At 47.1% G+C, this 13112-nt stretch overlaps 1 protein-coding gene across 4 annotated transcripts; it reads right to left on the bottom strand.

Moving 5' to 3' along the window:
* Window positions 1–6: 6 nt before the first annotated feature.
* On the bottom strand, window positions 7–8722 carry LOC132387643 (zinc finger protein 226-like). Of its 4 annotated transcripts, XM_059960030.1 has the most exons (4): window positions 8545–8722; window positions 8282–8395; window positions 7412–7579; window positions 7–3903 (listed from the first exon to the last, which is right to left on the bottom strand). In XM_059960030.1, the coding sequence occupies exon 4, from the start codon at window positions 3499–3501 to the stop codon at window positions 1939–1941; it is 1563 nt and encodes a 520-aa protein (XP_059816013.1). In that variant the 5' UTR covers window positions 3502–3903; window positions 7412–7579; window positions 8282–8395; window positions 8545–8722; the 3' UTR covers window positions 7–1938. The 4 variants fall into 4 exon arrangements, with proteins under 4 accessions (XP_059816013.1, XP_059816012.1, XP_059816015.1 ...); XM_059960029.1 differs by having other exon boundaries at window positions 8282–8722; XM_059960032.1 differs by lacking the exon at window positions 8282–8395 and having other exon boundaries at window positions 7412–7575.
* Between the last annotated feature and the right edge of the window lie 4390 nt (window positions 8723–13112).

The raw sequence follows: 13112 nt of genomic DNA, 5'->3' as shown, positions 1-13112 counted from the left end.
GACCATAAAACTTAAATGACAAGCTGGCTCAGAAAAATAAATCATCACTCTGGATGAAAACATTAACCAGTGAAATGTGTATGACCCTCCATGGGAGACATCCCAATGATCTGAGCAGACGAGATGGTGACAAGGAAGCATCGAGCACCTGACTGAGAGTTGGAGACTTCTTCCCAGAAACAGAGGAGTTCCTTGCGGAAATACAGGACGAGGTGGGTAACAAAAGTAAAACAAATCGAAACTTCATGAAATACAAACAAACGAAGCAGTAAGTGCAGAAAAGGCCAAGAGAAACCAGACACAGTCCAACACATTCTAGGATCCTGCTGCAGTTTAACTCAATCTGATTACTTACGCAGGTACAATCAAGTGGCAAATATCTTTCACCAAAATCTTGCTTTAAAATACAAACTCATGAATGCCCTCCATCACCTCATGAAAACACCATAAATTCAAGCCTGATCCAGTTTTAGAGCCAAAATCTTGCAAATTATATGATCATCAATACATTATTTCAGATAGGTCAATCCATCTGGTTATAATATTACAGGATAAACAAGCAGGAACAACTCCCCCAATAGATAAAACCATTCCTAACACACATGTTCCTCAGCCAGTGGAACACCTCACCACAGGTAGTGTTTGTGTCATCAGTCAGATAACCTAATTACTTTCTCTGTCAATCTGCTTCCAAATGTCATTCGTTGACATGCCCTGTTGCTGAATCCCCTCTCCTCATCATACGTTCTCACCCCGAACATCGTCCAGGGCCCCAAATTCTGCTCTGTGCAGACCTCCCTCTGGTTTCTGACCCAGCTTCATTGAAAATCCAATTGATGACTTCCCACTCTGCTTTCAGTCTTTAGAGGACAGTGGTGTTCGCTAACAACATTTTAGAAGTGGGGAAAGTGACCCATAATGTGGACATGAGTCGTGATTAAGGAGGTTAACTCCCAATGTCATTCTTCCTCAGCCCAGAGATTAGAGGGGCAAAGAACATCTCAGACAGAACTGCAGTCAGCTCGACTTCTTCAGTCTGCAAGAAATTCAAGGGAAACATATTCACCCACAGAGTGATGACTATTTGGACCTCATCCCAGGGAGAGTGAGAGGTGAACAACAGGGGAGGATTTGAAAGATCTGTTGTGGAACAGAATCACTGGCAGGGTTCAGCCAGCCTGAGTTGACTCTCTACTGTACACTAGGTGTGTTATAAATTCACTAAGTAACAGAGACAGTGCTTAAGATAGAACTGATTCATTTGTCACAGATCTAGTCCCATTAAAGGTGAATATGCAGCAGAAGAAACTCCTCCCAGGCCCAGTGACCAGGGTGCAGAACTGGGTGTGGTGAGCAGCAGCAATAATTGCAGAGTTCAACACTTACAATCACTCTCAAAATAGCATTCAGCAATGGTGATGGACAAATATCCAGCATGAAGCTTATTGAAACTTTCTCCCCTGTGTGAATCCGGTAGTGTGTTGTAAGTGTAACACACTGTAAGGTTTCACTGCTAATGTAATGACCTCTCTGTAATGTTTCACTGCTGAGGTAGTGGTTTCTCTGCAGCAGCAATGTTTAGGATACAACTAGAGATAACAGGGTTTTGGAGTGCTGGGCTATCCAATGACAGAAATGTTCTTTCTTGTGAGTCTGAATGAGAGAATTTCATGGGCTTTTGTTGTGGAGAGATGAGAAGCCACAAATGGGGAGAGTGGGCCCTTTTTTTTTACTTTACTAACCCTTTAGTCAAAGTAAGAATTATGAATCACATCTTGTGTACTGTTTGTTATTTTGGGGTATTGATATGTAACAGGGGACGCGGCGCAGCATCCACACACATTTGGCCGAGCTAGGGGGCTATCACCCCCTATATTAAGCTGCTAGCCGGAGTGAGAGTTACATAAGGTTAGATGACTGAGTGAATACATTCCCACATTAACAGGAGGTTAATGGTCTCTCTCCAGTGTGAACTAACTGGTGTGTCAGTAGGCGAGATGACCGAGTGAATCCCTTCCCACAGTCTGAGCAGGTGAATGGCCTCTCACCTGTGTGAATTCGCTCATGTACCTTCAATTGAGATGATTGAGTGAATCCCTTCCCACAGAATATGCAGGTGAACGGCCTCTCCCCAGTGTGAACTGACTGGTGTGCTTGTAGGCCAGCTAACTGTGTGAATCCCTTCCCACAGTCTGAGCAGGTGAATGGCCTCTCCCCAGTGTGTACTCGCTGATGTACCTTCAATTGAGATGACCGAGTGAATCCCTTCCCACAGTCTGAGCAGTTGAATGGCCTCTCCCCAGTGTGAACTAAATGGTGTGCTTGTAGAGTAGCTAACTGAATGAATCCCTTCCCACAGTCTGAGCAAGTGAACGGCCTCTCCCCAGTGTGAACTCGCTGATGTACTTTCAGTTGAGATGACGAAGTGAATCCCTTCCCACAGTCCAAGCAGGTGAATGGCCTCTCCCCAGTGTGAACTCGCTGATGTACCTTCAGTTGAGATGACCGAGTGAATCCCTTCCCACAGTCTGAGCAGGTGAATGGCCACTCTCCAGTGTGAACTGACTGGTGTGTCAGTAGGCAAGATGATAGAGTGAATCCCTTCCCACAGACTGAGCAGGTGAATGGCCTCTCACCAGTGTGAACTGAATGGTGTGCTTGCAGGCTAGATAACTGTGTGAATCCCTTACCACAGTCTGAGCAGTTGAACGGCCTCTCGCCAGTGTGAACTGACTGGTGTGCTTGCAGGCCAGATAACTGTGTGAATCCCTTCCCACAGTCTGAGCAGGTGAACGGCCTCTCCCCAGTGTGAACACGCTGATGTACCTTCAGTTGAGATGACAAAGTGAATCCCTTCCCACAGTTTGAGCAGGTGAATGGCCTTTCTCCAGAGTGAACTGACAGATGTACCTTCAGTTGAGATGACCGAATGAACCCCTTCCCACATTCTAAGCAGTTGAACGGCCACTCTCCAGTGTGAACTGACTGGTGTGCTTGTAGGTTAGCTAACTGTGTGAATCCCTTCCCACAGTCTGAGCAGGTGAATGGCCTCTCCCCAGTGTGAACTCGCTGATGTACTTTCAGTTTAGATGATGAATTGAATCCCTTCCCACAGTCTGAGCAAGAGAACGGCCTCTCCCCAGTGTGAACTGACTGGTGTGCTTGTAGGTTAGCTAACTGTGTGAATCCCTTTCCACAGTCTGAGCAGTTGAACGGCCTCTCCCCAGTGTGAACTCGCTGATGTACCTTCAGTTGAGATGACGAAGTGAATCCCTTCCCACAGTCTGAGCAGGTGAACGGCCTCTCCCCAGTGTGAACAGACTGGTGTGCTTGTAGGCCAGCTAATTGTGTGAATCCCTTCCCACAGTCTGAGCAGGTGAATGGCCTCTCTCCAGTGTGAATTCGCTGATGTATCTTCAGTTGGGATAAGTAGGTGAATCCCTTCCCACATTCCGAGCAGGTGAACGGCCTCCCCTCAGTGTGAACTCGCTGGTGAGCCATGAAGTCAGATGACCGAGTGAATCCTTCCCCACAAATTCAGCAGATGACCAGCCTCTGCCCAGTGTGAACTGACTGGTGTGTCCACAGGTGGGAAGACGACTGAATCCCTTCTCACTCACAGAACAGGTGAATGGCCTTGTCCAGTGTGAATTTGCTGATGTACATTCAGTTGAGAAGACCCACTGAATCCATTCTCACAGTCTGAGCAAATGAACGGCCTCTCCCCGTGTAAAATTTCCGCTTTGCCAGTCGGTCAGATGACCAAGTGAATCCCTCCCCACAGCCTGAGCAGGAAGGATGATCGAGTGAATCCCTTGCTCCACTTCTTAAATATCTGGACAGAGACAGCAAAATTGGCATGTTGTGTTCGAAATTCCCGTAGATAAATTCCTTGTTTTTAGCCTGTAAAAAGATTTACAAAATCCATCAATGTGTGTGGGGCAACTTTTCATATGAGTTCACTTGAGTTGTCACGGTGTGATCTGGCAACACACTCTTACAGTGAAGTTCAACCCAAGTTGGAGAGAGAAATCATCTTCTAACTGGGCACAGTGCTGGTACCTGGAATGACCATCGAACTCTCTGATGCTCTTCCTGTCTCTTTAAGAATGGGGCATCTCTCCCATCTCCAATCTGTGACCTGGCTCAGTTTGACTCTCGCCATTGGTATTGCTCCCTCTTCCCACTGAGCAGCACGGGCTCCTGGCCCCACTGTAACTGAAATACTCTCACACAAATAGCCTGCAGTGCATTCCACGCACCCACCACTCTCTGGGTAAAAATCTTACCCCTGACATCCTCTCGGTATCTATTTCTAAGCACCATAAAACTATGCCCCTTCGTGTTAGCCATTTCAGCCCTGGGAATAAACCTCTGCCTATCCACATGATCAATGCCCCTCATCATCCTATACACGTAAAAAAAGGCTCTAAACATAAACAAGGACATTGTACATAGCTTTGGGAAATTGTCAGAAGTATACAAGATTATGAGGGTGTAGATAGGGTAAATGCAAGCAGCTTTTTCCACTGAGGTTGGGTGGGATGGCAACCAGAGGTCATGGGTAAGTGGGGAAGGTGAAAACTTAATGGGAACATATGGAAAAGCTCTTTACTGAAATGGTCGTGAGAGTGTGCAATGACATGTCAGCACAAGTGGTGAATACGAGCTCGGTTTCGCCATTTCAAAGAGGTTTTGATGGAAGCCTGGATGGTAGGTGTATGGAGGGCGATGGTCTCAGTGCAGTTAGTTGCAATAGACAGCTTAAATGTTTTTTTGGCATTGACTAGATGGGCCAAATGGCCTGTTTCTATTTTGAACGTCTCCATTATTCTATGACAGAGAAGCTGGACAAACTTGTTTGGAAGGGAAAAGGTTGGAGTGACAACGGAGCAGCAATGGCTGGAATTTCTGGGAGCAATTCAGGAGCTGAGTGATCGACATATCCCAAGGAAGTGAAAACATTGGAAACCAGGAGTACATAACCATAGTTGAATTGAGAAGCTAAAGCCAACATAAAAGCCAAAGAGAGGGCAAACAAAAGAGCAAAAGCTATTGGGAAGCGAGAAACCAACAGAAGACAATGAAAATGTTCAGATGAGCTCAGGGCATGGATGATGATTAATGAGTCTTGGTAGCACCCAAAAGTCTGAGGCATTTAAAGGAACGAAATATCCGGGGCTTCAATATAGCCAGAAAGCCAAGATTCCCTGCACCAGTTACGTTTCAACTGTTACATTGTTAGGCACATAAAGTCTCTACACCCTCAAAATTTCACTTCTGAAGGCCTCCCACTTACAAAGTACTCCTTTGTCAGAAAACAGCATGTCCCAATCCACACTTGTCAGATCCTTTCTGATACCATCAAAATTGACCTCTCTCCAATTTAGAATCTCAACCCATGGTCCAGACCTCTCTTTTTTCATCTTTATTTTGAATTTCATGGCATTATGAACACTAATTTCTGTCACCAGCCCTGGTCATTGCCTAACAGCTTATTGCACACTTCTACATCGGGAATTTTACGTACCAATTAAGGGCACATTTGACAAACTTTACCCCATCTAGTCCTTTTACAGTATGGGAGTCCCAGTCAATATATGGAAAGTTAAAATCGCTTACAATCTCAACCTTTGTTTCTTGGCATGGTCTGTGACCGCTCTGCAAATTTGTTCCTCTAAATCCCTCAGACTGTTGGGTGCAACCAAGCCCCTATAATGGCCACAATATCATAATTCCCTGTCCTGGGCTCATCTGGCTTTCCTACAATGCTTCTTGCATTGTGCTATACACAGCTCAGCACATTCATCGCACCATGCTCAACCATTTGATTGCTGACTCTGTCTGAGGTCTGAACAATATCTGACTGGTGTCAAGAAAACAAACTCTCCCTCATTATCACAAAAACAAAGGAGCTGATTGTGGAGGACAGGAGGAGTGGAGACACAGATAAGGGCATCACCCTGGGACCAGTGACCAAACGACAGCTTCCCCAGTTTCCGAATCCCCAGTAGTGGGCACTTAATCTGGACTCCACCGCATTTGAACCCCTTCCGTCAGCGGCCGACCCTCATGTGATTCTGTGCTATGACACTAGGGGGTGCTCATTGAGGAAAGCCAATATTATGCACCCCTCGAGCGAGAGAAGTTCCCAGTCATGGTGATTGGACAGGATTAAGGAAAAGAGGGCAGCACATTACTGGCCGAAGTTCCGGATTTCCTTTGGTGGCAGACAGGACTGGTGGCTCCCCGTACCATCGTTAGGGTTTGCCCTGGGTTCAAGTCAAAAAGCCCAGAGTTCCTTGCCTTCACCCTGAGGAAACAAGCCTCCAGCAGCAAGGGAGACTGGCAAGACTTGGCCGTGGGCCAACTCCGATACTGGAAGGACATTGAGGTGAAGACGGGACATCTGGTAAGACTCTCTTTTAAAATTGACTGAACCCAAGACATTGCACACAATCTCTGCTCAATTTCAGGCAATGAATTTGACTGCACCAACTGCCCCCTGTCTGGATCACCGTGAAAGAAGGACAGACTCTCCCATCCCTTCCTCAAAACCCCCTCTAGCCTGAGGTAACGTTCCTTGAGGATGGAAGCTCTTTTGTGGATCCAGCAGGAAAACGATATTCTGACTATACAATAGTGACGGACAGTGAAGTAATTGAGAAGGCCTCTTTTGAAGCAGCTGTCTCTGCCCAGAAGGCTGAACTGTTTGCTCTGACTCGTGCCTGTATCCCAGCAACAGACTAAAGTGGGAACGTTTACACAGACTCCCGTTATGCATTTGGAATTGTACATGACTACGGGGCTCTCTGGGAACATGGGGATTCCTGTCTTCCTCTGGCCACCCCATTAGTAATGTCACCTTTGTAAACAACTTACTCACCACTCTACAGCTACCTCGAGCTTTGGCTGTTATTTAATGAGCGGCCCACACCCACATGTTGACTGAGTCACTAAATGCAATGCTTTAGCGGATGAGACAGCGAAAAGTGTGGCACAATCCTAGTAGTTGTAGTCTCCTCGGGTTCCCATCAGGCAACCCTCTTGTGTGGAGGGTATCTGGACGGATATATCAGTGGTGTAAGGGGAATTGTTAGTCAGTTAGTGGATTGGGCGGGAACAGTCATCAACTGTTCCTGTTTGAGCGACTAACTGAGTAAGCCCGATGCTTGGAATAAAGAGTTTGTACTTATACAGTCTCTCAGTGACTTTATCCAGATTCGACTTCCACATAATGGGAGTGGTTTCAAAGGGTTGCTGGATGCACATTACCAGACCTGGAGTGATTGCAACTGGGTCTGACGGAGGCATAACTGGTACTTCTGGACATGTTCAGCCTCACTCCAGCTATTTGCTACCTTCCACTGTACAGGTATGAAATGTCTAAAGAACAGGAAGTAAGACTCACCAAAATTTCTCCTGACTGAATCACTGGAATGTCCGAGTCAGTTGGGTTCTCTCTGATTGATGCTCTCAGTCCTCGGGTTGGTTCACTTGTTGCTGCTCCCTCGTCATCAGTCGTGGTTTTCCTCCAGTTGGGGTTTTTCTTCCAATAAATCTCTCACTGCAGGTCTAACTTTAAATTGAAAGATAATGAAGCATATTAACAACAAAAAAGAGAACCAAAAATTTCAGATTCATGTTATTAAGAACAAAACTCACTGAAATTTAAATATTGAAGGCAAATATACAGTAATGATCTCAGTGAGCAATCTTTTATTATCCCACACACGTCACAAAACGATATGGAATCAGAAGGAGCCATCATTCAGTCATGGTCAGGCAGAAGGAACAGATTCAGATGATTCAATCCTTCTGATCTGCCCCATCATTCAACTATGGTTGATTTTTATTTCAACACCATATTCTTGCCTTCCTCCTGTAACCCTGTAGCTACTTAACAATCTTTAATGTATTAATCTCCCTCATAAATATACCCAAACGGTAGCCTCTACCAAACTCTGCGGCAACAAATTCCACACTTCAGACACCTTTTGGCCAAAAGATTTTTCTCAGCTGAATTTTAACAGGAGGCATTTTTATTCTGAGACGGTGCTGTCAGATTACAGACTCTCCGTCTAATGGAAACATCCTCTCCATGTACACTGTATCCAGGCTTTTTAGCATTCGGAATGTTTACTTAATCATACATCGCCCTCACAACCCCCCACCGTCCCTCTGAACTCCATCGAGCACAGGTCCGGAGACATCAAATGCTCCTCATACATGAAGCCGATCGTTCCTGATATTATTCATGTCAACCTTGTTATCAACACACCACGTGATCCTCCGTCACAAAGCGGAGGGCGGGGCGGATCTGCGGCACGCAGCCTCACGTGACCTGTTGGTTGGTCTCCCATTTCAATTCTGCGGAAATAGACAGCCTGGGCTCCTGGTTTGAATCGTTCAAAGCAGATTAAGTGAAGTCGACATATTTTTGACGAGCCCAGATAACTGGAAAATAAATGAGTAACTGGCCGCCAGTTCGGGGCTCACGGCCAACATCGGACCTCCCTGCTCGGGATCGGTCTCAATACTCACCAATAGGAAAGTTATATCTTCAGCCCGGACACAGTAATCCAGATCCCCGGCTCCGCGATATACGAGATGAGAAGCCTTTCTGGATCCGGCAGACTTCAGCACCGAGCGTTAAGGAAAACACCCGGAGACAGTGAGCATGCGCGGTGTGGTACGTCATCAGGAGGGCGGGGCCTCAGAAACGGCTGCGCGATGTTGCCCTCCTGCGGTTTAATGGGGTGGGGGGGGGGGGGGGAGAGAACTGCATCACGTGACCGGTTTTGGTCTCCCACCCCAGACAGAGATCCAGTTACCCACTACTCTGTGGAAAGAAGCAAACTTGCCGCTCACATCTACTCTCACCTTAAATGTGTTAGACATTTCAACCCCCAGGAAAAATATATCGTCTGTCCACTCTATCTATTCCTCTCGTAATCTTATAAACGTCCATCCAGTCTCACCCCAGCCTGCGCCGCTCTGGAGAAAACAACACAAGTTTGTCCAACCAGGTCGGGCAGCATCCGTCGAAACGAGCAGTCAACGTATCGGGCCGAGACCCTTCGTCTCTCCTGAGTTCGTCCAGCGTGGATGTACGTGTTGATTTGACCACAGCATCAGCAGTGTACTTTGTGTTCGTCCAACCTCTCGTTATAGCTCTCGCTCTCTCATCCAGGCAAGATCCTGCTAAACCTCTTCCCCGCCCTCTCCAAAGCCCCGACATCCTTCCGAGAATGGGGGCGACCAGAACTGTATGAAACACTCCAGATGTGGTCTAACTAATTTTATAAAACTGTGTTACGAACTGTAACGTTTTAGAAACGAACCAGCAGCAATAGAGTTCACACTGGAGTCTGTTTTTGATGTTAAAAGCACTCTCTTTATTGGTCTCTACTTATAACATAGTAAGTTAACGAAAGTTAACAGTGTTAATTGGATATATGTGTAAATATAATTCCCCAGACTATCGAGCCTGAGGAAACAAAGCTTAGAGTCTTGAAATGGTAAAGAAGGAAAGTTCAGAAATCCACGGAATAAATGATGGGAGAGAGATATTTGTGATCCAGAGTGAAATGTAGAGAAAAGGCGGTTACTTCAAAATAACCGTCGACGAAGTTCTTATCCGTTGAATCCGTCCACATACGAGTTATCAGCGAAAGTGACCTGTCACAGGAATACCGTCTTCCAGGGGTTACCACACAACATACCCAGGCAAGGGTTAACACAAGATATTCCAAACTCCACTCCTATGGATTATACGAAGTGACAGCCACACACATTCGTTGTGGTTCTCTCTCTCTCTCTCTCTCTCTCTCTCTCTCTCTCTCTCTCTCTCTCTCTCTCTCTCTCTCTCTCTCTCTCTCTCTCTCTCTCTCTCTCTCTCTCTCTCTCTCTCTCTCTCTCTCTCTCTCTCTCTCTCTCTCTCTCTCTCCCGACTGCCTGTCTGCAGATCGCTCTCTCTCTCTTATGGTTCAGTTCACAGTCAGCGCTGTCAGCCTGTGACTGACGTCATAGTCCCGCCTCCTCACGCCGGCGCTCTTAAAGAAACAGTCACAGTACGACCGCAGGCTCGTAACAGCCGCAACACAACTTCCCGACTTTTGAACTCAATGTTTCAACTAATAAAGACAACCACGCCATTTGCCTTCTTAACCACCCGATCAATCTGCGCAGTCTCTTTCAGGGAGCGATGAACTTGGAATCTAAGATCCCTCTGATCATCGACACTGTTCAGGGATTTGCATTCAACAGTGTACTGTCTCATACATTCGACCTACCGAGCTGCCAAGATGATCATCACGAATCAAATCTCACTGAGATTTCTCAGGTCCTGTTGAATTTATTGCCAAGTGCACAAGTACGGGAAGGTACAGGTACAGAGAAACACTGACTTGTGGCAGCATCACAGGCAAGTACATTCACATAACACACAGAACACAACTTATACGATGCTCTGTCAGTAACAATCTCTAAATATGTTTTATATTATTAACAATATATAAAATACATTGTGTCATGACATTTTGTGTCAATAACAGTCTTGGAAATGTTGAATTTGGTCCCTGTCTCCATTCCTCCTATAATCCACAACCAGCTCCTGTGTTTTTGTCACAATGAGGGAGAGGTTGTTTTCTTGACACCACTGTGTCGGGGTGATGACTTCTTCTCTGTAGGCTGCCTCGTTATTTGGGATTCGGCCGATCAATGCAGTGTAGTCAACAAATTTAATTAGCAGATTGGAACTGTGGGTGGCGACACGTCATGGGAATACAGAGAGTAAAGTAGGGGGCAAAGAGACACCCCTGTGGGGTAAGTGTGCTGAGGGTCAGAGAGACAGAGGTGAGGGAGCCCACTCTTACCACCTGCCGGCGATCTGACAGGAAGTCCAGGATCCAGCTACACAAGGCAGGGTGAAGGCCGAGGTCTCTGAGCTTCTTGTCGATACTTCACGCCTTCGTATGGCTACTGCTCTGCCCATGACTGCAGCGAACTTCAGAGAACATCAGAGAAACAAGCCTCCACTCCAAGGACTTCCTACATTCCCCTCCCTCGGAAAAGCAGGCCATGTACTCAAATAACCTCATTACCTGGACATTTTTGCTGCAAACCCGCTCTCCCATCGGGGAAGAGATACAAAGCCTTAAAGCGCGACACGCCCGGCTCAAGGACGGTTTCCTGTCTACAGTTACAAGCTAAATGAATGATAAAATGGACTCGACCTCACGATGTAACTCGACGTGACTCTGCACCATATGTCTAGTGATTGTTTTGCCAGTTTCATTTTTCATTTTTAGAATATTTTTTACTGATGCATAATCTTCTACAACTATATAATGATGCAAAACGTCAATAGATTAGTATGTACACAGTTAATAAAGCTGAAAAAAACTGATCGTATAATATAAAAATGGGAAAAAAAAATATAGAAAAATAAGAGAAAAAAGTGTCCCATCTAACGCGGAAAAAAACCCAGTAACCAGAAAAAAAGGGGAAAAGTCCATTAGGAATGAACCCTCCGGAGCAATACGTTTGACCATTACCTAAATTTTTAAAAAAAGAATAATCAACCGTCATTTCACACTTATAAAAAAAATAAAATTGGACGGAAACCATATAGCATAATTCAAATTAAATGATAATATTTGGCAAAAGAACCCCATCTTCTCTCAAAATCGAATCGAGGATCAAAAGTTCTACTTGTATTTCTTCCAAACTAAGACATAACATTCCTTGAGAAAACGATTCAATTAATGTAGGGGAAGAAATATCTTTCTGTGGCGACCCATTTCCTGGCACATCCGAACCGACTCACAATTAGATAGCCTACGGGGGTTTGCGAGCACAGAGCTTTGGAGCCTCTGCGCCATGGGGGGCAGGTTGAGGGAGGCTTAAAAGTGAGGCTGAAGATTTCGAATAAAGTTTTTTCCTTCGACTGCAGTTACCGACTCCGTGTCGTAATTTTAGCGCTGCGTGTAGCACACCGCTACAATTGGTGACCCCGACGGTCCAAACGATTTTTGGACCAGAAATGACCGACGCCGCCTCTGTTCATGCAGTTTCGTTGAAACGGCCGGGTTTCTGGACACAGCGCCCGAACCTATGGTTCCAGCAAGCCGAAGACCAATTCTACGTTCGCCAGATCACCTCAGAAGATACCCGCTACAACTACGTGGTGAGCTCCCTCGACCAGGACACAGCGGCCCAGGTCGCGGAGTTCGTACAGTCGCCCCCGGCAGACGGCAAGTACACGGAATTCAAAGCCCTGCTCCTCAGGACTTCGGACTGTCACGGCGCGAGCGGGCTGCCCGTTTACTGCACCTGGATGGCTTGGGCGACAGACCTCCATCGGCTTTAATGAATGAGATGTTGTCTCTCGCCAGCGGACACACACCCTGCCTCATGTTTGAGCAGGCATTCCTGGAGCAGCTGCCCGAGGACATACGCCTGCTGCTGTCCGACGCGGATTTCAATGACCCCCGGAAGGTGGCAGCCCGGGCGGACTTGCTGTGGAACGCCAAAAAGGTGAGCGGGGCGTCCATCGCACAGATCACCCAGCCACACTCCCGGCAGCAAACCAGTCCAGGCCCGGCCGCAGAGCCCGCCAACCCCCGGCCCAATGAACACTGGTGCTTCTACCACCAGCGGTGGGGCGCAGAAGCCCGCCGTTGTCGCCCGCCCTGCAAGTTCCCGGGAAACGCCAGGGCCAGCCGCCGCTGATGGCTACGGCGGCTGGCCATCGGGATAGCCTCCTGTATGAGTGGGATAGAAGGTCGGGACGCCGGTTTTTGGTCGATACTGGGGCTGAGATCAGCGTTTTACCTCCGACAAAGGACCTATGGCACCCGTCAGGTGCAGCTACAGTTCGGCTCCAGCCAGTTGACGTGGGACTTCACACTGGCCGCCGTAGCCCAACCGCTTCTGGGTGCGGATTTTTTGCGGGCTCACAGCCTACTGGTCGACCTGCCCAGGAAGAGACTGGTACACGCCGAGACCTTTCAGACGTTCTCCCTGGGTGCAGCCCAGTTGCCAGCCCCTCACCTCGGCTCCATCACGCTGTCCGACGACTTCACCAGGGTCCTGGCGGAGTTCCCATC

The sequence above is a fragment of the Hypanus sabinus genome, unplaced genomic scaffold (genome assembly GCF_030144855.1).
Source record: "Hypanus sabinus isolate sHypSab1 unplaced genomic scaffold, sHypSab1.hap1 scaffold_2068, whole genome shotgun sequence".
Lineage (NCBI taxonomy): Eukaryota > Metazoa > Chordata > Chondrichthyes > Myliobatiformes > Dasyatidae > Hypanus > Hypanus sabinus.
The sequence above is the reverse complement of the archived record's forward strand: the minus strand, read 5'-3'. Positions and strand labels throughout refer to the sequence as shown.

Bases quoted from the DNA above. Each gene is read 5' to 3' on its own strand.
- LOC132387643 (XM_059960029.1), bottom strand. From the start codon at position 3,501: ATGGCTCACCAGCGAGTTCACACTGAGGGGAGGCCGTTCACCTGCTCG.